The sequence below is a fragment of the Miscanthus floridulus genome, chromosome 9, assembly GCF_019320115.1.
Source record: "Miscanthus floridulus cultivar M001 chromosome 9, ASM1932011v1, whole genome shotgun sequence".
NCBI classification, from domain to species: domain Eukaryota; kingdom Viridiplantae; phylum Streptophyta; class Magnoliopsida; order Poales; family Poaceae; genus Miscanthus; species Miscanthus floridulus.
In genome coordinates this window covers 129072697-129097156 of record NC_089588.1, presented here as the reverse complement: position 1 = coordinate 129097156, position 24460 = coordinate 129072697, and the positions used below count along the sequence as shown (strand labels likewise).

Genomic DNA, 24460 nt, shown 5'->3' with positions numbered 1-24460 from the left:
GATTCTCGTACCCAAGTTTGCGCGTATCCGTTGAGGCTGCGGTTGCCTTGATGGTGTGGTACACCTATCATCTGCAAACGGCGCTCCCGATAAGCTTTGTGCTGGGCAATCCATTCGGGGTCCAACCACTTGTCCACCATCATCTCCCAGCATCGGGGATCCCCAGAGCACCAGCACGGAACCACCTACAAGCCATGAAGTATATGACATATAAGAAGTTAAATTAAAGCTATCAGCACTACATTATTAATGTTCGAATACATTTACCTTCATGAACTCTTCCTTGGTCAGTGCCATATCTCTTGCTTCTTTCTTCGTGGCCTTCGTTGCAAGGTAGGACCCGTGGTATGTTATGATGGCCTGGACGCGTGCCTCGTAATGCAGCTGCTTCACGAGTCTTTTACATGCTTTGGTTAGCACCACATCCGTCGTGTCCTCAAAGCCTTCCTGAAGTCTGAAGAAATCCTACATATACACATGAAGTATTAATTCATTATTTCAAAAAATGTCCAATGAATGCGATGTATTGAACAATGTAGTGCGAGGAAGACTTACCCACAGCTCAGACTTCACCCGCTCCGCCTTGTTGGGGAATGTCCTGCCAAGCAGATCTGTAGCATCGGGGGCGTTGGCGTAGTGGGCAAACGTGTAGGGCGGCTCCTCTCTCCCGGCGAACTGGACCAAGCCAGGGAAGTGTTCCTTGACTAGAAGGCCAAGGATGCCACTGACCTTGCGTGTGTGACATCCTGCAGACTCTACAACCGTCCAGCCCCTGCACAAGTTATTAAGAATAATAGTTAGCTTCTAGTGTGATTTTTTAACATATCATTTGAAGTAGTGAAAACATGTTAATTTACTTATGTTTCTCCATCGGGTGCAATCTTCGGGCGTCTGTAAGAAGGTATCGGCCGCGTAGGGAGGCTCGCGGGACCTCGCAAGTACACACTCGGCGTACCAGAGGAAGCCGAACCCGCTGCTGCCTCCTCCTCGACCTCCTCCTCCTCCCCGTCCTCGTCCTCCTCCCGCTCGTCCTCCTCGTCCTCCACCCTCTCGTCCTCCTCGTCCTCCACCCACTCGTCCTCCTCCTGCAGCAGCGGCAACTGCTCCTCCTGCGACCGGTGCTGCTCCTCCACCTCCTCCTCTGCGACGGCATCGATAGGTCCTCATCTGCAGTGGTGTCTACATGGCGTGTTCTTTGGTAGATCGAGCTGACCCTCTTATTTTGACGTCCGCCCGCCATCTTTGATCAATCACCTGCAATCAAAAACAAAAAAACAATGTTGTATTAGAAATAACATAATTACATAAAGGCAAAAGGAACAAACTAAAATTACAAAATAACATATTATTACATGTATTAAAAATAATCTTCATGATCGGGATTAGCTGGATCATAAGTCTCATCATCACTATCAATCATGTCGAAATACTCGACACTATCCGAAGGGGGGATGTTGTCAACATTATCTTGGCCTAACTGTAATCGGTCAAGCATGTGGAGATGTTAGGGTTTCTAAGCATCATACGTGACGATGTGCTCGAAATCTTTTTAAATTTTTATCATGGCACCCGCATGCGATATCTTGACTTGTCGACAAGTTTCATGAATTTCAGACTCCGTTTTCATTTAATAGAATTTAAAAATTATTTGCTCGCAAGTTCGTGGTCATGTCTCGACATGATGATTTGTGAAATTTTTGGTCTGTTTCTGGATACGGCCTCAACTAACACTTACTAACATGAATATCATTTTTGCATTCATGAATTGCCATTATTCGTCACACTTGCAGTTCAAATTTGCATTTGTCGAAAAAATTCAAAAAAATTAAATAAACTAAAGAAATATAGCAAAATTTCATAAAATTGTGCCAACTTTCAACATGTTGGTCAAGGTATAGTAGGAAAGCTACAAAAAAAATTGGAAGCTAAAATCAAAAAAAGAAAAAATATTTTGCCTAGTGTCTCTATAAGACACTAGGCAAACTGGCCAGTTTGCCTAGTGTCGTCCGGAGACACTAGGCAAAGTTCTAATTTTGCCGAGTGTTAATGGAAGATACTCGGCAAAATGATAACGGCGGTTGCCCTCCGGCAGCCTTTGCCGAGTGTGATGGTATGCCTAGTATCGACACTAGGCAAAATGGTCATTTACCGAGTGGATTTCTTTGCCTAGTGTCGACACTCGGCAAATCGTTATTTTGCCTAGTGCCTTTATTTTGCCGAGTGCTCCGGGGTCTAACACTCGGCAAACAAGCTCTTTGCCTAGTGTCCGACGATTGGCACTAGGCAAACCATTAAACACTAGGCAAATCTTAGTTTTCCAGTAGTGTGTGACCCGCCCCTCATATGTCTTCCTCTACTCTCTCTCCGCCACCGCCATTGCGCTCATCCTCCTCAGCATCGTGCACATATGTGCTCATCAGGCCAAAGAGAACCATCTCTTTCACATCGGCCTGCAGTGCCTTGCGCACCGGCGGTGGCCGGGAGGGGCGCAAGCGCTAGCGCCAATTAGCTTAAAACGAAGGAACAGCGGGGACACTCCTGCTCTACGACTTGCCCGATGCTGGGCGTTGGAGCCCCTCGGCCTCCACGGACCTGGCGGGCGCTGCAGGCGTGAGGAGCGAGGTGGGCGCGGCCGCCGCGGGCGTGAGGAGCGGGGCGGGGATGAGGGCGGGAGCGAGACCGGTGGATGAAATTACGAGCGGATATTAGGGACACTGGTAGAGAACCGAGCTTTACTCCCGGTGGGGAACCCCCTCTAGTCCCGGTTCCCCACCCGGGAGCAAGCATCCGGGACTAAAGGGGGGGTCCTTTAGTCCCGGGTCAGGAACCGGGACTAAAGGAGGACCTTTAGTCCCGGTGGGTAACACCAACCGGGACTAAAGGTGCCTCCTGACATGCCACAATGGCCGGCACCTTTAGTCCCGGTTGGTAATACGAACCGGGACTAAAGGTTTTTTTCTTTTTTCTTTTCTTTTCATTTTTTTGTTTTCTTTTCAAAATAGGTTTTCGAAGTCGTATTGTACGCTGCTAATTATACATTTATACGCGCATATAGTATGTTTCGGTTCAAGCACAATGAACGTATTAAATCACACAATTCAAGCATAGAAATATATATATATATATATATATATGCATGCATGCATCATATATATATTTACATGCATGCATGCATATGTGTATTTTACATTATATTATTTCATGTGCATATATTACAAAAGATTGCATTATAGTTGTTGTGACATAACAAGTTTCTTCTCATCCTCTAGCTTGGCTTCAATGGCAGTGTTGGGTCGAAGTAGAACTCGCCCTTGGAATCGATGACCTGCTCATTAAAAAATCCGGCTATAGACTCTTGAATTGCTTTGATTTGGTCTTGCCGTATGACCTTTTCCTCCAACCATCGAATCTACAGGTTTGAATTAAAGGAAAATAAATTAATATATGTACATATATATATATAAAGACATAGTAACACAATCAATAATAATAATTAAATGAATATATAGTGTATTTTTAACGTACTTTGAGTCTCTCTGTAGGAGTTCTTTGGGAGAGAACCTTGATAAACTTGCAAACATAGTAACCACAGTAGTTGTTCCCCTGTTCCTGCCTCAGACACCACTTTACGAGAAAAAGATTTGTCATCCAATCTGGTGATCCGGTGAAAGCTATATGTTTAATTAATAAAGATGATGCGATTCAGGGGACTTACTTTCAATGGGATTACATTCAGTGGCGCTTTGCATTTTTCCATGTGTTGCTTCTCAATAAAGGTTTTCCAAACACTGCCCAATAAAAAATTTGCCACGTCATCAGATATAGTTAATCATCATGTTTGTGTGTATATATAGTTGCTAGAGATCCCGAAATTACCTCTGGATAATATCTATCATATCTTGGTAGTCTTGTTGTGGTTTTCTCATCGAGTCTACCATACGGTCTTCTTTGTGCCATCGTAACAATTTTGCATGTTCTTTGTTTCTGAACAGACGTTTCAAGCGTGGTATTATAGGAGCATACCACATAACCTTGGCAGGGATTTTCTTACGCGGACGTTCGCCCTCAACATCACTAGGGTCATCTCGCCTGATCTTATACCACGACGCATGGCATACCGGGCATGCATCCAATTTCTCGTACTCTTTGCCACGGTATAGGATGCAGTCATTAGGACATGCATGTATCTTCTCTATTTCTAGCCCCATAGGACAGACAACTTGTTTTGCTTCGTAGGTAGTGGCGGGCAATTCATTGTACTTCGGAAGCATCTTCTTTTGGATTTTTAGTAACTCTCCAAATCCCTTGTCAGATACACCATTCTTTGCCTTCCATTGCAGCAATTCTAGTGTGGTTCCCAATTTTTTCTGCCCTGCATCACAAGTTGGGTACAACAATTTCTTGTGATCTTCTAGCATCCGCTCGAACTTGATCTTCTCCTTTTCACTTTCACATTCTCTTTGTGCATCACGAATGACCTGACAAAGATCATCAGCTGGCTCATCTTCTGTGGCTACCTCTTCTTCAGCTTCTCCCATTGCAGTATCATTGAAGCACGCACCATCAGGAATAATATCATTGTCGTCCCATTGTTCTTCTTCACCTTCTTCCATTACAACACCGGTTTCTCCGTGCTTTGCCCAACAAATATAGTTTGGCATGAAACCCGACTTGAACAAGTATGAATGAAGAGTCCTTGAGCAAGGATATTCCACCGTATTCTTACATATGGCACATGGGCAGCACATGAAACCGTCGCGTTTGTTTGCCTCGGCCGCACGTAACAAAGAATGCACGCCGTCAATGAACTCTTGGGAGCGGCGATCAGCATTATACATCCAATAACGGCTCATCTGCATTACATGACATAAATATCATATTAAAACCTAGATCATAATTAATTATTTATACAACATGCGTGCCACCACAAAAGATACAAATTTATGAAAGCATCGCTACAATGTAGACAATCCCAACTACCACTAAAAGAACTAAAGCTAAAATACATTTCAGGAGCACAAGGATTTCGCGACCAATCTCAACTAAAACAGACAGATCCCCCGATTGTGCAACATCTTTGGGCTTCTTCGGCTGGATCACTGCCTCATTAGCCGCTGTATCTGCCTGTTGTGCAAGATATTTTTGCACGAGTTCAACATACTCTTCCTCCCAGTAGAAGCCTGAACATCGTCCACTGCCATCCCACTGAAATTAAAACAAAAAATTAGAACTTTAATCACAACCATCATGACAATAGGTATAAACTAACCATAATCATTAAATACGATAAAATAACTCACATTGCGATCCGGACACTTGTAGAAGATACGATCCTTATTGGGACCCTCCTTCTTCACTCGGTACTCCATCACAATCTTCGTCTCATCACGACACTTGCCGCATGGAATGAGAGGAAGGCCCGGCCTAAGTCGCTTTGGGAACCCATGAGAGGCCGAGGACCCGGAAGCAGTTGCCATCTACTCTCTATACTCATTTTTTAATACACTATAAATTTCTCCTTTTATAAACAAATAAAATTAACAAACTATAAAATTATCTAGATCTCTAAACAATGATATTTTTAATGGTCATTGTGTTCTCGTCTTTTACTGCAGCAGGTAAGTAATTCATATGATATTTTCGCAAATTAACAGAAGAATGGGAATGTACACACATAACAGACTACTACGTTTAGGTACGGTGATTGACAGACTACTGCGACGATATCGGGACATGTGAATAAATAACCATCCGTACTAGTTGACCTTGCTTACGTGATCAGCTCGGCGAGCATGTCTCCACCGGACGGCACCGTACTTGGTCAAGGAAGAGCTCCGATTCTATGAGGAAGGGAACATGGTCTTCCACGACCGTTGTCGCTCTCCCTCGTAGAATCAAAGCTCCTCCTTGACGTCCGTTACCGCTCGGCAGAGAACATCCTCGCCGACCTGAACACGGTCCGCAAGTTCAACTAGTAAGGATTTGCTATAATTTTCTAACTATTTTCTAACTTTATATTTATATATACTACGTTTAGGTACGGTGATTGACAGACTACTGCGACGATATCGGGACATGTGAATAAATAACCATCCGTACTAGTTGACCTTGCTTACATGATCAGCTCGGCGAGCATTTCTCCACCGAACGACACCGTACTTGGTCAAGGAAGAGCTCCGATTCTACGAGGAAGGGAACACGGTCTTCCACGACCGTTGTCGCTCTCCCTCGTAGAATCAAAGCTCCTCCTTGACGTCCATTACCGCTCGGTAGAGAACATCCTCGCCGACCTGAACACGGTCCGCAAGTTCAACTAGTAAGGATTTGCTATAATTTTCTAACTTTATATTTATATATACTTTAACCTTCTTTCATGTAAATATACAAGCTTGAAGTGATTTTGAGCTCAAATTGCTTACAAATGAAAAAAACCACAATAAAGAACCATAAATATATATAGTGAACAAAACGGCATAAGATAATGGTAAAAAATGAGAGTATGAGATTGGTAACCTTTACAACTGAAGAATCGACGGAGGAATCGAAGAAATCGACGGAGGAATCGAAGAATGGATGGAGGAACAATGGAGGGAGGGAGGAAGCAAGAACACTACTGCAGTGAGCTTCAAAATATGCTGAGCTCGGGCTCGGGGCCGGGAGGAAGGAGGAGACGGCCGATTTATAAAGGGGAACATTTAGTCCCGGTTGATGGATCCAACCGGGACTAAAGGTAACTTTCCAACCCCGGGCGCAGCCACGGCCCGGGAGTAGACCTTTACTCCCGGTTGGAGCCACCAACCGGGAGTAAAAGTATACCTTTAGTCCCGGTTGGTGGCTCCAACCGGGACTAAAGGTCCCTGCCACCTCTGTCTGGCGCAGTAGCCGTTGGGCAGGGACCTTTAGTCCCGGTTGGAGCCTTCAACCGGGACTAAAGGTATTTCTAGTCCCGGGGGCAAAAAATTCCGGGACTAGAGCCCATTTTGGTCGAGGATCAAAGGTCTGTTCTCTACTAGTGGGACTTTCCTTTTTTTACAGAGAAAAAGAGGCGCCGGGCGGAGTCATCGCTATTTTTGTTTTATTTGAAAAGCACTTTTTTTACTGTTCTAGCAAAAATGGCCAACAGTATTGTAAACATCGCAGAGAGATCGTTGCAACAAATAAAATATCTTTTGCCTCGGTGCACGGCCGTGAGAAAGCGGTTCCTTTCGGTGGCGTCTCTTTCCAGCATAGCTCAATAGTCTCACAGCTGATCTTCGCTTTTACCCATTTTGTATACTAAATAATGTTGCAGAGCTCAATAGTCGCGTCTTGAATATTGGCATCTCGTGTACGTGCTTCATTTTCTTTCACATTTGCAAACAATTATATAAACAACTAGCAAAGCGGTTTACTGCTTGCGTTCAAATTCTGCTCCTCGATTTCTCTTCTTGCTTTGTCATTTTCACTAGGTTAAAGAAATAGGGCTTGTTACGATGATCTTTCCAAAATATTATTTTTGATGTGTCCTGTGTATCGTATAGCTAGCTTTGGCAACCATTATCCAAGCAACATTGGAAATATCGCTAGCCATCGTCTCTAGCGTCCAAGCAGCATCGGGGTTACAGCCAGCCATCGTCTCTTGCACTCCAGCCTGTAGGAATCATTAACCAAAAGTATATATATCTCAGTATGTATGATATATGTTAACCAAATGCTACTGTGCCACCAATTGCCAAGCCCCACTACCATTGATCACCATGCAGGCCACCACACCGGAGGAATTCTTCGTCAAGGATCTCATGGAGCAGCCACCAGCATCCCCACCTGTCTTCCCTGACCTTCCCCAGAAGCCCAATGGCAGCAGCGAGCGCCAGCATCATGTTCCTAACGCCATGACGCTCCATTACATCTCACGCATGCTCATGGAGGACGACGATGGCGATAATAAGCTCACTGATCACCCTATGCTACTCCAGGTGCAGCAGCCCTTTGTGCAAATCCTCCGCCCCCTTTCCTTCGATGCTAACACCGACAACAGGGAGGAGCCCAAAGATTTTTTGCATGAAGGCCATGGTGGCGAAAGCGGGGTTAGTTTGCCCTTATCCAACGGTACATATGTGGTGGGGGCATCCTTGGAGTGCATGGAAGAAGCCAACATGTCCTTGCCCAAAGACAACAACTTTACAAAGTATGAGCAGGTGAATCAAATCAGGGAAAGCAACGTTATTGGTAGTAGGATTAAGAAAAGGTATAACAGGGATCACCTTCTAGAGGAGGAGGTAAGAAGTACCAGCAAAGCTATGATGATGATCAAGGAGCCAGAGGAGAAATGTGGTAACGAGATGCTTGACGAAATGATGTTGCATGCGTATGAGACATGCATCGTCAAGGGCATGGAACGTGTCACCATGGACAATAGTGGCGCAGATAAAAGAAACAAGAAGAGTGGGAGGATCAAATCGGCGAGGAGCAATATGGTCGACATTGGCATGTTGTTGATCTCTTGTGCGCAGGCGGTGGGACAGGGCGATCACATGAGAGCGCGTGAGCTCCTGAAGCAAATCAAGCAACATGCTTCGGCAACAGGAGACTCCACCCAACGGCTAGCCCATTGTTTCACCAAGGGGCTAGAGGCACGCATAGGGGGCAAAGGGAGCCAGATTTGGCAGTTGCTTATGTTAGAGCACCCCTCAGTTGTGGAGTTCCTCAAGGCCTACAACCTTTACACTAAAGCTTGTTGCTTCCTCAATGTGACATTCATTTTTTCAACAATTACCATCATGCAGGCCATGGGGGGTAAGAGCAGGTTGCATATCCTAGATTATGGTATGCGTTACGGGTTCCAATGGGCAGGCTTGCTCCGTTTGCTAGCAATTAAAGAAGGCGGCCCGCCGGAGGTGAAGTTCACCGCCATAAGCCGCCCCAAGCCTGCAGACTACCCATGTGAGCATATTGAGAAAATAGGGTGCCGGCTCATGAAATGTGCCCATGAGCTTGGCTTGCCTTTGTTCAAGTTCCACGCAATCATGAGAAACTGGGAGGATATTTCCATCACGGACTTGCACACAGACGATGATGAGGTGCTTGTCGTGAGTGACCTCTTCAGTTTCAGCAGCTTGATGGAAGAGAGCATATTCTTCGATGCTCCAAGCCCTCGGGATACTGTCCTCAATAACATCAAGAAGATGAGGCCAGATGTATTCATCCAGAGCATTTTTAATCGTTCGTATGGTTCCTCCTTCTTGTCACGGTTTCGGGAGATGCTCTCCTTTTACATGCCACTGTTTGACATGTTGGACGCAACCATCCCAAGGGAGAGTAAATCTCGATCGGTGCTAGAGCATGTCCTCCTTGGACATTATTTTTTCAATGACATTTCATGCGAAGGCATGGACCTAGTGGAACGCCCTGAGAAATATAGACAATGGCAGACAAGAAACCAACGGGCAGGCCTAAGACAGCTGCCACTAAAATCAAGCATTGTAAAGGCGGTGGAAGACGAGGTCACGAAGCATTACCACAAAGACTTTATGATATGCCAGGATGGCCAATGGCTTCTGCAAGGATGGAAGGGGCTTGTCCTCTCTGCCCACACAACATGGGTAGCAGAAGATGCCTCTTCTTGATGAAGTTTTAGCTTTTCTGATGACGAATGATATAGCATGTGTTCAGTGGTACCCTATTTAGAACAAAGACCTTTTGGATCCGCTTTACTGAAAAAAAACATGTTTAATTTGCTGGGATACCAGCTTGATACAAGATTAGTCTCAGAAGTTTACTGCCATCGAGCGGAGAAACATTCTCTCTGATCTCCCTGATCTAAGCATTCTATAAAAGCATGGACGCATAGCCAAGCAAGTATAAACTATCTATAGCATCCGCATCATCCACAGACTGGGCTGACAACTGCAGCATCGATCTCTCCGTCACCTTCACCGTGCCCAGTTCAGCTCCCTGTGGTCCTGAGGAGGAGTTTCCATGTCTGCAGAGAAATTAAAGAGCGATGCACTATGACATCAGGAGAAGATATTGTTACGTTCTGAAAACAAGATCATTTCTTTCGAGCCATAATTAATAAGCTCCAAGCAATACACCATTCTGCGGCTCCAAGCAATGCAAAAAAGATATATATATATTGAGGTGGCTAACATGTGGAATTGTTGATACAGGTGATTGGACAGTTTGCTAACACATTATAACATAGTATAAAACTAAGGTGCTGTTTGGGATTCTTCATAAAAAAAAAGGTGCTGTTTGGTTCGGCACTAGAACGGGAATGTAATATGGTAGCTGATGGCACAATTTATTTGGTTTGCTTATTTGGAAACGGGTTTTCATTTAGTGCTGAAGAAACGGGCCACGCTGTGCAATTGCCATGGATGAAAGAGGGCCACGCTGTGCAATAGCCGTGCCGCTCGCTTGCTCAGCCCATGGGCGTTGCCTACAAAGCTGCCGTTCTTTTTCCTACCCTAGAACACGACTCCTGAATACAGGACCCCATGCTGTGCCAGCGCTGCCGCCGCAACTCCTCCTGTGCGCCTTCCTCTGCGCTATTTTGTTGCTCGCGTGGGCGGCTTGACAAGGAGAGGGGATGTCCCAGTCGCATCATTATTGTGGCGGCCCTCCGCTGGGAGCAACGTCCTTCTGCGGCCGACTCTCTCACTCACACATCGAATGTTCAAATACTAATTTAGAGTATTAAATATAGATTAATTATAAAATTAATTGCACAGATTAAGACTAATTTACGAGACGAATCTATTAAGCCTAATTAGTCCATAACTAGTTCACCAACCTGTGCTCTCGGGTTATATTCTTATGAGACACTAACTAATAAGAATTACTTATATTAAATATCTTTTTCTCTTCATTAATGTTCTAAAATAATAGCTATAATAGGTACTCTATAGTCTATATTTAATTGTGATAATCTATCAAATATTGATTTATATGTTTATTTCATCCAAATCTATAGGTTTTTTTTCGTTACATAGCACCTCTGTGTATCTCCAATATACATTTAGATAAAACATTTGCTTAAACTATGATAGTTTTAGCTGCAGTCTATATTTTGACGACATGAACCTAAATTTTGATTCTTTTCCCCAAATTTTAAGCTTATTAATTTCTCAGATACAATAGCTATTATTTACAATGATGATTATACTCCACCGGATGGCAAAATATTTTAGATTTTTGTACGAATTTTAGGATCTATTTTTTATTTCTACCGGTTTCGTGAGTAATAATTTCTATGATTAATCTTTTTAGCACCATATGTATTTAGTTGAAACATAAATAAACTTAAAGTGTATAAACAATTATTTCATTCCTTTATGTGACATCATGAAAATTTGTACTTTAACCTTTAGCTTTTGATCTATTTGTTGTAATATTTTTTACATTTTATTAATTTGAAACTCTAATGCTTATTGTATCATTTATTCATAATTTTCATGTTTTATTTTATTAAAAGAATATTCAAGGTCCTAGGCTACCCTCTTAGTTTTAAAAATGTCATAAATAGTTGTTTCAGCATGCACCATGGCACTCACAATGTTGAATTTATTGTATCGTATTAGTATTGTTTTATTAAACAAATAATTCTTTAAATTAAGTTACTAATATTCATATGATATAATGTTTCAATCAAAATGTTTAAACTTTTTTCAAGACAACGACTTACAAAATTTATGTGTGTTACTATAACTTAAAGTGAGCTGTAGGCGTCATTACTATGTGGTTTGATAAGGATATATTTCCACACTTGAAAAGCTTATAAAAATAAATATTTATACTAATGTTAGTTTTAACTTATGGATGTTGAATTATTGTTCGGAATAGCTTATATGAGCATTTACATGTAGATTTGAGAGATTTTTGTTAATTTTTCATAACGGTTGACATGGATAATTTATGAAAAGTATTATTGGATTAGTTTAGTTATTATCTTTTATAATTGTGGAGGTTTGAATTTTTCCATATAGGCTTTATTGATAACTCCACGGATCATGGTCCCTAATTTTTTAGCAACATTAGCATGTAATTCGAAGTAATTCAGTGACATTATTATTAAATTAATAAAAAAACTATACCTGATGGTCAATAAGCATTATATCAAAACTTATTTGTGCAAAGTAATCCAAGGACATTAAAATTAAAATTAAAATTATACCTAATGGTCAATAAGGATCATATCATGTACGTCGCAGGAGACAAATTAAATTATAGTAATGGGATCTAGCAAGATGGTCATACCTTTAGTCTACTGGTGCGGCCGGTGCGAGCGTTGATGTAGATGTCGTGGACGCCGGACGTCATGGCACTGGTGGCCTGTGCGTTCCTGCCTTCCCTTTCTTGACGTAGATCTTCTCGTCGTCCCTATGATGCTGGCACACGCTGTTCTTCCGTTCCCTTGATGCGGCTGGATCAAACGTCAGTGGTCGGTGCACGGCCGGATGTTGGTGCTTGGACGTCGGCTTCCTCCATGCGTACGCTGAAGTGCTAGATGGAAATTGTCACCTCGTTTGGTAGTTGATAATTTTTCTGGATGCCTAGATTTTAGGCAATTTTCGTTAGTGGTCGGGGCACAGATGTCGTCCACCTCGTCGGCGTCGAGTGGTGCGTGCTTGTCGAAGCAGGTGAAGTTGGCTTGGCGCAGCTGGAACATCAACCCGCCCGCCCGCATCGTCATCACGTCGGTGCCGGCTGGTGTAGTGTCGAAGTAGATGGAGTCGATGAAGCATTCACTACTCGAAACAGAGGCTTTGCCGAGTGCAAAATTCTTCGCCGAGTGTCAAAAATCGGACACTCGGCAAAGACCTTCTTTGCCGAGTGCCGCACTCGGCAAAGAATTGCACTCGGCAAAGAAGGGCACTCGGCAAAGGACTTATTTGCCGAGTGTCAGACTCTCGGCAAAAGCTCGACACTCGGCAAAGGCTACCCCGCGTAACGGTGTTCGGCCGCGGCCTTCTTTGCCGAGTGTCTGCTGTTAGGCACTCGGCAAAGAATTTTTTTTTAAAATTTCTTTGCCGAGTGTCTCTGCTCTGGCACCCGGCAAAGATTTAAATTTTTTTTTAAATGTCTTTGCCAAGTGCCCTGTTAGGGCACTCGTCAAAGAGAAATTTTTTTTTAAAAAAATTCAAAACCTTCTTTGCCGAGTGCCTTATCCGTGGCACTCGGCAAAGACCACATTTGTCGAGTGCCATGCCCCGGCACTCGGCAAAGTTTTTTTTTTGCCTCCAAATTTTTTGTGCAACCCTTTTAAGGCATCAGGAACTCCTAGTTAGAATTTGGGGATTTTTTATGGCTTTTTGATATATTTAGTTACTTCATTTCTTTTACTTGGATTTTTTTGAAAAATATAATTTTGAACTGCACGTGGTACGAATACTGGAATTTAATGATTCAAAAAATGATAGTTATGTTACTGAGTGTAGTGTGAGGACGTATCCAGGAACGGACCCGAAATTTCGGACATCTTGTTCACGAAACTTGACCGTGAACTTGCGTGCGAAGTGTTTTTAAATTCTATAAAAAGCAAATGAAGTCCGAAAATCATGAAACTTGTTGAGATGTCGTGATATCATATGTGGAGGCTATGATAAAAAATTTAGAAGTTTTCGTGCACGTTCTCATGTACGATACTTACAAACCAGGACATCTCTACATGTTTTCGTACACGTTGTCATGTACGATGCACGCCGCCGCCGCCCCCGCTGCCACGCGCCCGCGCCACCACGCGCCTGCGCGCCGCGCCCACACCGCCACCGCCCCCGCCGCCGCTCGCCCGCGCGCCCTGCCCCCGGCCGCCCGCGCTACCCGCGCCCTGCCCCCGGCCGCGCCCTACTGCCCGGCCGCCCGTGCTGCCCGCGCCCTGCCCCCAGCCGTCGGCGCTGCCCGCGCCCTGCCCCCGGCCGCGCCGTGCCGCCCGGCCTCCCACGCTGCTCGCGCCCTGCCCCCGGCCGGCTCTGCCCCCGGCCGGCCCTGCCCCCGGCCACGCCCGTGCCCGACCCCGACTCCGACCCCGACACCGCCCGCCCCTACTCCCGGCGCCCGTCAGGTATGCCTTCTCTCTTTTTGTTGTCTTGGTAGTGATAGTTGTAGTAGTATTAGTTGTACTAGTAGTGGTAGTGGTAGTAGTAGTAGTATTAGAAGTAGTGGTAGTAGTAGTACCACTAGTGGTAGTAGTAGTAGAAGTAGTGGTAGTAGTAGTAGTAGAACTAGTGGTAGTAGTTGTAGCAATAGTGGTGGTAGTTGTAGTAGAACTAGTGGTAGTAGTAGTAGTATTAGAAGTAGTGGTAGTAGTAGTACCACTAGTGGTAGTAGTAGTAGAAGTAGTGGTAGTAGTAGTAGTAGAACTAATGGTAGTAGTTGTAGCAATAGTGGTGGTAGTTGTAGTAGAACTAGTGGTAGTAGTAGTAGCAATAGTGGAAGTAGTAGTAGAAGTAGTGGTACTACTTGGATATATTCTTCTGTGTGGATTGATATCCAAATTACATGGCTTCTCTTGAGACTACTATGCTTGTCGGCCATCGTGCCGCTGTTTTTTGCAGGTTTTGAAAACCTCACCGTGCAGGGGAGGTTCTGCCGAATTTTTTTAAATGACAGTATTTTGTTCCTTTTTTTAGAGAATAGTCCGTCGGAGCCGAGCCGGAGTTCCCGTCGCCGTGCCGGTCTGCCTGCATCGCGCCGCCTCGCCACTGCACCGACCCACCATGGCCCCGCTAGCCTGACTCCGCTGCCACCCTAGGTATAACCCCTCTTTCCGTATCATGGTCGTAGATCGCGTAACCTAGTTAGGCATCTCCCGTTCGAAAGAGATACGGTTGGAGGTATGCAGATCTTTGCATATCTATGACCGTATCTGTTTCGGATTGTCCACGTTTTTTGGACAGCCCACGGATACGTAGATGGGTTAGTTTCCATGGTCTACTCCTGTTCGAGACAGAGTTTCGGCATCACCTCCCTGTTGTTCTCCGGATACGCACTCTTCTTAGGTAGGACGTGTATCTGGAGAACAGCAGGGAGGTACTGCCAAAATTCTGTCTCGGATAGGAGTAGAGCATGGAAACTAACCTCATCTACGCATCCGCGGGTGGGATTAGGACCTATCCTCACCTATTAGATAGTAGGAACACCATGTAGATGCAATTGATGGTTACATTACTCGCTGATACATATGTTAGAAGATGGAGGACCATCAGTGGATGTACATGGGCTAGAGAAGTCAGAGAGATTACACCATGGTATGGATGAACAAGACTGATGCTTTTTTGAACAGTGCATTTGGCAAGGCTGCTAAAGGACATTGCCTAGTTTTGTGTCCCTGCAGCAAATGTGGAAACAAGAGGAGGGTAAACAAGGTGGAAATGGGTAAACATCTTGTGAAGAATGGATTTACGCTGGACTATACCCGGTGGGTCCACCATGGTGAAGCCCATCGTATGAGAGAGGAGGTGGTGAGACCACGAGTGGAGGCTTTTGATGCTGATGCGGGGGGTACCAGACATGTTAGATGACTTTCACCAAGGATAGTTCGATGAGGGACGTGAGAAGGAGGAGATGGAGGCAGCCTCACAGGCGTTCTACGACATGATGGACTCGGCACAGAAACCCCTTCATGATCGGTCAACGGTGTCTCAACTGGATGCCATTGGACGCTTAATGGGGTTGAAGTCCGAGTTAAACTTGAGTCGACCTGGCTTCGATAAGATGTTGGTCGTGATTGGCACCCTACTTCCGGAGGGCCACATTCTGCCAAAGAGCATGTACGAGTCACAGAAACTCCTTCGAGCACTTAAGATGATGTATGAGCAGATACATGCTTGTTCGAAGGGGTGCGTCCTATTTAGGAAAGAACACGAGCATGCAAAGTTATGTCCAAAGTGTAAATCCTCCAGGTACCTGGAGGTAGACTCTGATGATGGCCAGAAGAGGCAACTTACTATCCCCGTAAAAATCCTACGGTACCTTCCGTTCCTACCGAGGATCCAACGGCTATACATGACCGAGGAATCCACGAAACAGATGACATGGCACAAAAATGGCAAACGGTACAATCCTGACAAGATGGTACATCCATCCGATGGTGAAGCTTGGATCCGCTTTAATGACAAACATCGTGACAAAGCAGATGAGGCTCATAATGTATGTGTCATGCTGGCAACAGATGGGTTCAATCCTTATGGAATGATGGCTGCCCCATACACATGTTGGCCCATCTTTGTTACCCCCCTTAATCTCCCCCCCCCCGGTGTCTCCTTTCAACGACATAACGTATTCTTATCGTTGATAATTCCTGGACACCCAGGGAGTAATATGGGTGTGTTCATGGAGCCCGTGTTTGATGAATTGGTCCATGCTTGGGACAAAGGGGTATGGACATACGATCGAGCTACAAAGACAACCTTCAAAATACACGTTTGGTACCACTACTCCCTGTATGACTTCCTAGCGTATGGGATATTCTGCGCCTGGTGTGTTCACGGGAAGTTCCCATGCCCAATATGCAAGGAAGGTGTGAGGTTCATTTGGTTGTAGAAGGGTGGCAAGTATTCGTCGTTCGACAAACATCGTCAATTCCTACCTCATAACCATCCATTCAGACAAGACATCAAGAACTTTACGATAGGTGTCAAAGTGACAAACCTTGCACCGCGGATGATGACTGGTGATGAGGTTCATGCTCAGATAGATGCTCTCGTGCCTAATGAAGAAGATAGTTTTGTGGGATATGGTGAGCAACATATGTGGACTCATATCTCGGGCATGACGAGGCTCCCCTATTTCGATGACCTTCTTCTGCCACATAACATTGATGTAATGCACACTGAAAAGAATGTCGCCGAGGCACTTTGGGCAACACTCATGGACACTGAAAAGTCTAAGGACAACCCTAAGGCTAGAGTGGACCTGGCAACATTGTGCGATAGACCAAATCAAGAGATGCAGCCTCCTAGTCGTGGTAAGACCTAGAGAAGGCCTAAGGCCGATTTCATCTTGAAAAAGGACCAAAGGAGGGAAGTACTTGAATGGATCAAGATGCTAATGTTCCCTGATGGGTATGCAGCGAATCTAAAGAGGGGAGTGAACTTAGGCACTCTGTGAGTAAATGGGATGAAGAGTCATGACTACCACATATGGATTGAGCGGCTTCTTCCAGCGATGGTTCGAGGCTATGTCCTAGAGCATGTCTGGCAAGTGCTGGCAAAGTTGAGCTACTTATTCCGCCAGCTTTGTGCCAAGGAGCTCTGTCGGATCGTCATTGATGACTTGGAAAAAGTGGCACCGGTGTTGCTTTGTAAGTTAGAGAAGATCTTTCCACCCGGCTTCTTGCCGATGCAGCATTTGATTGTGCACCTCCCGTATGAGGCACGGATGGGGGGCCCCATGCAGAACCATTGGTGCTATCCAATCGAGAGATGTCTGAAGACTCTTTGTAAAAAATATAGAAACAAAGCCAAAATTGAGGCTTCCATTGCAGAGGCATACATTCTAGAGGAGGTGTCGAACTTCACAGACAAATACTACACTGAGAAACTTCCTAGCGTTTATAATCCACCACCTCGTTACAATGCTGGCGAAAATGAATTGAACCTCAGCCTTTTCCAAGGGCAACTCAGAAGCGCAAGTGCATCGACCACTAAGCAATTGAAAAATGAAGAGTGGTGCAGTATCATGCTATATGTGTTGACCAACCTTGTCGAGGTGCAACCGTTCATTGGGTAAGTTCTGAACGAACTTGTATCATTTCACCGTATGTCCTTGTTTTTTCGTCCAACCCCCTTGTTTCTTGTTGGTACAGGGAATTTCTTCGTCAATCCTAGCATGGATCGAGGCAACCTATCCCGCAAGAAAATGATACCCTTCTTTCATGGGGTGCGGGACCAGGGAGCCCTGATTTCATTTGTTGGTTCAAACAGAAAGCCCAAACTGATGCATCTATAAGTGACGAGCTGAGACAGGTTGCAAACGGCTGTGCCATTAGGGTCAAGTCATTTACCGGTTATGATGTGAATGGATATCGTTTTCACATAGCAAGCTACGAGCAGAGTCGGTCCAATTGAAAAACCACAAACAGCAGAGTTGTTACGTCAGGCATTGATGGACTTGACTATTATGGAAGAATTGAAGAAATCTACGAACTATCATTCTATGGTTCCAAACCTCTTACTCCTATCATATTCAAATGCCACTAGTTTCATCCTGGAGTAACGAGACGGACCCCTAAGCTTGGGCTAGTCGAAATTCGACAGGATTCCGTCTATCCAGGAAAAGATGTCTACATTGTGGCTCAACAGTCCGTCCAGGTTTATTATACGTCATACGCGTGCAAAGACGCCGATCATCTTAAGGGTTGGTCTATTGTGCACAAGGTATCGCCACACGGTAAACTACCTATCCCAAACGATGAAGATTACAACTTCAACCCAAACACATATGATGGAGAGTTCTATCAAGAAGAGGGACTACAAGGAAGGTTTGACATAGACTTAACCGAAGAGATAGGAATGGAAGTAGACAATGACAGGGATGATGACGAGGACGTTGGAGACGAGGTGCAAAATCTGAAGGACATACAAATGCTTGAGCGATTACGTTTAGGCAAAGAATGAAGACAACATTCCTCCTTCGGATAGTGTTTATGAGTTGGACAATGTTGATAGTGATGACGAGACCTATGATCCAGCTAATCTCAATCATGAAGATTATTTCTAATACATGTAATACTATGTTTTTTGTCATTATGTTTTGTTCATTTTTGCACCTATTTCTAATTACGTCTTGTTTTTCTTTTTTGTTGCAGGTGATTGAACAAAGATGGCGGGCGACCGTCATAGGTCCATGAACTCGATTTACCAAAGACGCAGCCGGCTGTAGGAGGAGGCGGAGGGGGCGGCGGAGGGATAGGACAGGAGGAGGAGGAGGACTGCCAGACACAGGAGGGGGTCGTCTCCTCCCACGCCGTGTGAGGAGGAGCCGAAGGAGGAGGTGGCGCCCGTGGACGAGTCAGACGATGAGCTGGCTCGACAGACGGATGAGGAGGAGGGGCCACACGAGGACGACGAGTTGGAGGCGGCAGGCACGGGTTCCGCTTCCTCCGACTCCTCTTCGAGTGTCTACTTGCGAGGTCCCGCGAGCCTCCCACAGGTTCCGCTTCCTCACCAACGCCTAGTGATTCGCCCTGAAGGGCAAAAGTAAGTAACTTTATATGTTATCACCACTACTTCATATGATATGATGAAAAAAACTAATAATTTTTGTTAATCACTTATGCAGGAACTGGGTGGTTGTGTCGGGTGGTAACACACGGCTAGTCAACGGCATCCTAGGTCTTCTGTGTAGGCAACACTTCCCTAGCATTGTCACATATGCATCGAAGACGGAGCCGGCCTACTCGTTTGACCACTACGCCGTCACCACCGATGCGGAGTACCCCAACAAGGCGGTGCGGGTGAAGGCAGAGCTTTGGGTAAGTCTCCCTCGCACAACATTGCTCAATACGTCGCATTCATTAGACTTTTCTTGAAATAATGAATGGATACATCGCTTTTGTATGCAGACTTATTACAGATGCAAGGAGGGATTTGAGACCAGGGTGGAGCAGGTGACTACCAAAGCCTGTAAAAAACTCGTCTCCGACATGCATCACGAGGTGCGTATCTAGGCCATCGTAACCTACTACGGGTCAAAGCTTGGAGAGAGGAAAACCAAGAAAGACGCAAGAGAGATGCAGCTGACCCGGGAGCAGTACCTTGAGGTAAATGAAGAGCATCAATATTGATTCGTTTTGAGATTAAGTTTGTTTAATTTGATCTTCTTATATGTCCAATACTTGATGACGTGTAGATGATTCCCTGGTGGTGCCAAGCGTATCCCAAGTGCTGGGCGATGGTGGTGGACAGGTGGTTCACGGAGGACTACCTCAAGATGCACAGGGATGCCTGGGACCGTCGTTTGCAGATGCAAGGTCCAGCACACCATCAAGGCAGCCGCAACCTCGCCGGATACAAACAAGCATGGGTACGCGAATTCATTTATCTATTGTGACGCTCAGTTCTGCCTGATTTCTAATCATCGTGCTGTCTTTCTCCCAGTCGGCGTCACATAGTGGTCAGGCTTGCTTGGATTTCCAGGCATGGTGTATGGCCCACAAGGGCAAGGCGACGTCCGATGTCTCCTTCAACCTAGAGGACCCGCCCGGGGCATACACGAACCCGAGCGTCCACTCCCGCATTAGTGAGTATACTGAGGTGGCGAGGTCGCTCCATGGGCCAGACCATGATCCGTGCACCCAGGACTTCGATGGAGAGGTCATCATGAGAGCGGGGCAAGGCAAGAAGCATGGGCGGTTCTGGCTTGGCGACGGTGTCATCGACACGGCCTCTACTCCCTCTCTCTCCCAGATCCGAGCACGGAGCATGAGCGAGAGCCCGGCCATTCGCACACGGCCGACCGCTGCACAGCACTGGGTCGACGCACTCGAGGTTATTCTTGTTTTACTCGTCACACATTGATCTTTACACACCTTAATTAGCTTTGCATTACTGAAACATTGGAGTGAAATATTGCAGGCCCGGCTGGAACAAGAAATGAGGCAATGTCTGGAGCTGGAGGCCGGGCACCGAAGGATGGTGGCCCAGCTAGAGGCTGAGCGGGCCGAGCGGGAGGCCGAGCGGGCCGAGCGGCAGGCCCAAGCGCAGAGGCTGACGGACATTATGGAGTTCCTACAAGGACTTGGGCAACATATGGGCTTCTCTCTGCCACCTGGGCTGTTGGTTCCACCTCCGCCTCCGCGTCCTGCAGCTACAGCTACTCTTGTGAGTATGAAAGTTTTTTACTTTCGCTTGTGCTTTGCTTGTATGGCCTCTACCTTCCTAGATTAGCTATCCAAATAATCTTGTCTCACATGCAATCTTTTCTCCTTTGTGCAGTCTCCATGTGACGGTGGCTCGAATAATCCACCTCATGTACCTCCGAATGATGGAGCTGGGCCTTCACCACAGTCGTCTTGGCCGAGATAAGTGCACATTGTATTTTTTTTTTCATTTGTTGTTCACTTTGTGATATACTTCTGATGTACTTGTGGACTTTGATGGACTTGTGAATTTATTTGGATGGACTTAAGCACTTATTATTATATATGTGATATATATTGTGATGGATGTGATATGTGCGGATGGATGAGATATATATGTGATGGATGAGATATATATGTGATGGATGAGATATATATGTGATGGATGTTTGTATGAATTTATTTGTCATGATAGAATGTAAAAAATAAATAAATATTGCAGTTTTGGGTCACTTTGTCGAGTGTTGCACTCGGCAAAGGACCGCTTTGCCGAGTGCAATGGTCACAGCACTCGGTAAAGCTAGAAAAATGGGTGTCCAGAAACCCATTTTTCCAGCTTTGCCGAGTGTTGTGACCATGGCACTCGGCAAAGAAATTAAAAAAAAATTCAATCTTTGCCGAGTGCCGGACAGAGGGCACTCGGCAAAGAATTTTTTTTAAAAAAAATTCAAACTTTGCCGAGTGCCGGACAGATGGCACTCGGCAAAGAAATTAAAAAAATAAAAATAAATATCTTTGTCGAGTGCCGTATAGAGGACACTCGGCAAAGAAATTTAAAAATCTTTGTCGAGTGTCGTACAGAGGGCACTCGGCAAAGAAATTAAAAAAAATAAAAATCTTTGCCGAGTGCCGTACAGAGGGCACTCGGCAAAGATATTTAAAAAAAAATAAAAATATTTGCCGAGTGCCTGAAGGTTGGCACTTGGCAAAGAAATTTTGTAAAAAAAAATAAAAACTCTTTGCCGAGTGCCCGAAGGGTTGGCACTCGGCAAAGAAATGAAATAAAAAATCTTTGCCGAGTGCCTGGCACTCGACAAAGTCACCGTCAACGGAACTGGCGCCATGACGGTCGCTTTTCTTTGCCGAGTGTCCCCGGGGCACTCGGCAAAGCCTTTGCCGAGTGCCCGATAAAAGACACTCGGCAAAGAGATCTTTGCCGATCAATTTTTTACCGTGTGTTCTTTGCCGAGTGCCGTACTCGACAAAGGCTTTGCCGAGTGCAATCTGGCCTTTGCCGAGTGCCTCAGGCACTCGGCAAAGAACCTGAATCCAGCAGTGATTGCCTGTCTCATTGGTGTCCACCGACACATAGTCAATGTAGCGTCGCCTTCCTCGTCGGTGTTAGCCGGTAGGTAGTCGGTGTAGCGTCTACCTTCTCGGTGCGGTGGCATCGTTCGGGTAGGAGCCATTGCAGATGGCGTCGGTATTCGTGTCGACGTCGCCAGGTGTGGTGGTGTCGTTGATGTAGATGTGAAGCCGTTCTCCATGGCGTCCTTGCCGACTCCATGCATCGAGACGCTGATGGATACTACTGACAGCCGGCCGAGCATCATCTCCATCCGCTTGTTGTCCATCCTCACCATCTCATGGCCGGAGCCACACAATACCAGCCAACATACATGGAGCTATGCAAGAATAGGGGAAAATCAGATTAGGTTCTCGCACACGACCTGCCCATGCTGCAGTTGGTGCTGCTGATAAATGCGTCCGCTCAGATTTTCCACAGCCGACCAGCAAGATCTATACGCCGTTGACGGAGAGCCGAGGCCTAGCGTTCCCCGTGCGGCCGGCTTGTGTGCATCCGTGGTGATCGTGCGTCAGCGTCGGATGAGGCGCTGCCTTCCTCCTGCACCTGGGGTTGAGATCCCTTGGCGCCGCGCCGATGCGTTGACGGCAGCCTCTCGGTGCCCTACTCCGATGTAGATATCAGGCCGGCCCTGGAGCCAACGCCAAGGCATTCGTCTCCTCTAGGTGGGACCGGTGGCTGCATGGAGTCCAAGATGGCTGCTCGTGTCCTTCTAGACGATGGCGCAGCACGAACGCCGCAGGCAGCCTGCCATCGATCTCGCTTGCTTCAGCCGTCAAATGCACGTGGCTTGCCGGTCGTCCTTAATCGTTGGGAAGCGCAGGCAACAACGTGCACACGTGCTGCAGCACTGCTGCTCCTCCAGGGTGCGTCCACCTTCAAATGAGTGCGGGAGGCCGGACTTCTCCTGTAGACGGCACACCAACCGGTCTTGCTGTCGATCCGAGCAAGGGCGCCGGTGTAGATGTACGTGCCTGCGCTGTGTTGGCTTCCTCCTTTTGCTTGCTTGGCCCGGCGAGCACACATCAGCTGCCCAGCGGCCGGAGCTGCGTGGAGCCGTCTTGAGGCGGGGCATCCTCTTTTTTCCTCCTCAGGCAGGTGAATTGCGACGAAGACGATCAGCAAGAAGCAGAAGGGTGCGGCTATCTCCAATGCCGCTTCCATCAACTCCGCTGGCGAAGAGATGGAGGGATCCTGCGGTGACATGGCTAATCCGCCGGCGGAGGCGGTGGCCAAGGGCACAGAGGTCTCCGCAGCCAGTGGAGACGTTGACCTGATGGCACATACCACCACAGGCTTTGCCGGTTGTGCTATCCCTTGTGCTCCTGATGTGGAACCTATGTCGTCGATTTTCGGCCTGGTTCGAGTCCGTCGAGTTCTGATGATCAGGGCACAGGCGTAGATGCAATGGCTGCGTCTAATGAGGGTGAAGCTAGTTCTAGGAGTCTAGCGCAATCTGTGAAGGCTACCCGCGCGGAGGAGTCAGAGGCCGAGTCGGGAGACGGGGACCGGCGTGCTGAGGCTCCGGGTGCGGAGGATGCTGAGGTTGAGGATGCCGCTCAAGGCATTATGAGTTTGGGTAAGTGTCCATTGCTTTGTACTTCGCTACCCTTGTTTCTTGTTTGACTGAGGTGCTTTTGTTTTTAGCAGGTGCTCTTGCTTTTGACCTTGCGAAGGCTAACGGTGAAGGCAGGGTGGTACCGCCCGCCTATGACCTTGCCCGGGAGGGTTTGGGTGGTTTGGGGAGTAATGTGGGTGTGGCTGAGCTCCCTGACCAAGGTGGGCCTTCGGCTCAGCCTCAAGACAATGGCGAAGGTAACAAATTTTGTTTGATTGGTTGGTTGATTTCTCTGCTCCCACTTTTTTATACTGGATTCTAAGTTTTGTGCTGTTTTGGCCAGGTGTTGCTTCAGATACCTTAAGGCCCCGTTCGGTTGTAGGGAAATGATTCCCAGCCGCACATATCTTTCACAAATTTGAATAAGCACGGAAGATTTTCGGGCCAGGAACGGCCGGTTCCAAGAGAACGGAACAGGGCCTAAGTGGGTGGGCGGAGGCTCTTAGCAATGTTAACCGTACTCTAAGAGGTTGCTCTAATCTTTTCCAAATGGGTCGCCCGGCACGGCACGGCACGGCGAGGCACGGCACTATGCGGCACGGTGGCCCGCCGTGCCGTGCCTGTTAGTGCCACCGTGCCAAAGTGGCAGCCCAGGCACGGCACTATGGAGGGGAAACCGTGCCGTGCCGTGCCAGCAGGCACGGTGGCACGCCAGTGCTCGTGCCGGCCCAGGCACTAACACATTTTTAACCCAAGT

General features: G+C 46.5%; 1 protein-coding gene across 1 annotated transcript; it reads left to right on the top strand.

Moving 5' to 3' along the window:
- The first annotated feature begins 7679 nt into the window (after positions 1–7679).
- LOC136480906 (scarecrow-like protein 9) lies at positions 7680–9605 on the top strand. The gene has a single exon (XM_066478335.1). It carries the CDS (start codon positions 7680–7682, stop codon positions 9603–9605), a length of 1926 nt encoding a protein of 641 aa, XP_066334432.1.
- Positions 9606–24460: the final 14855 nt, after the last annotated feature.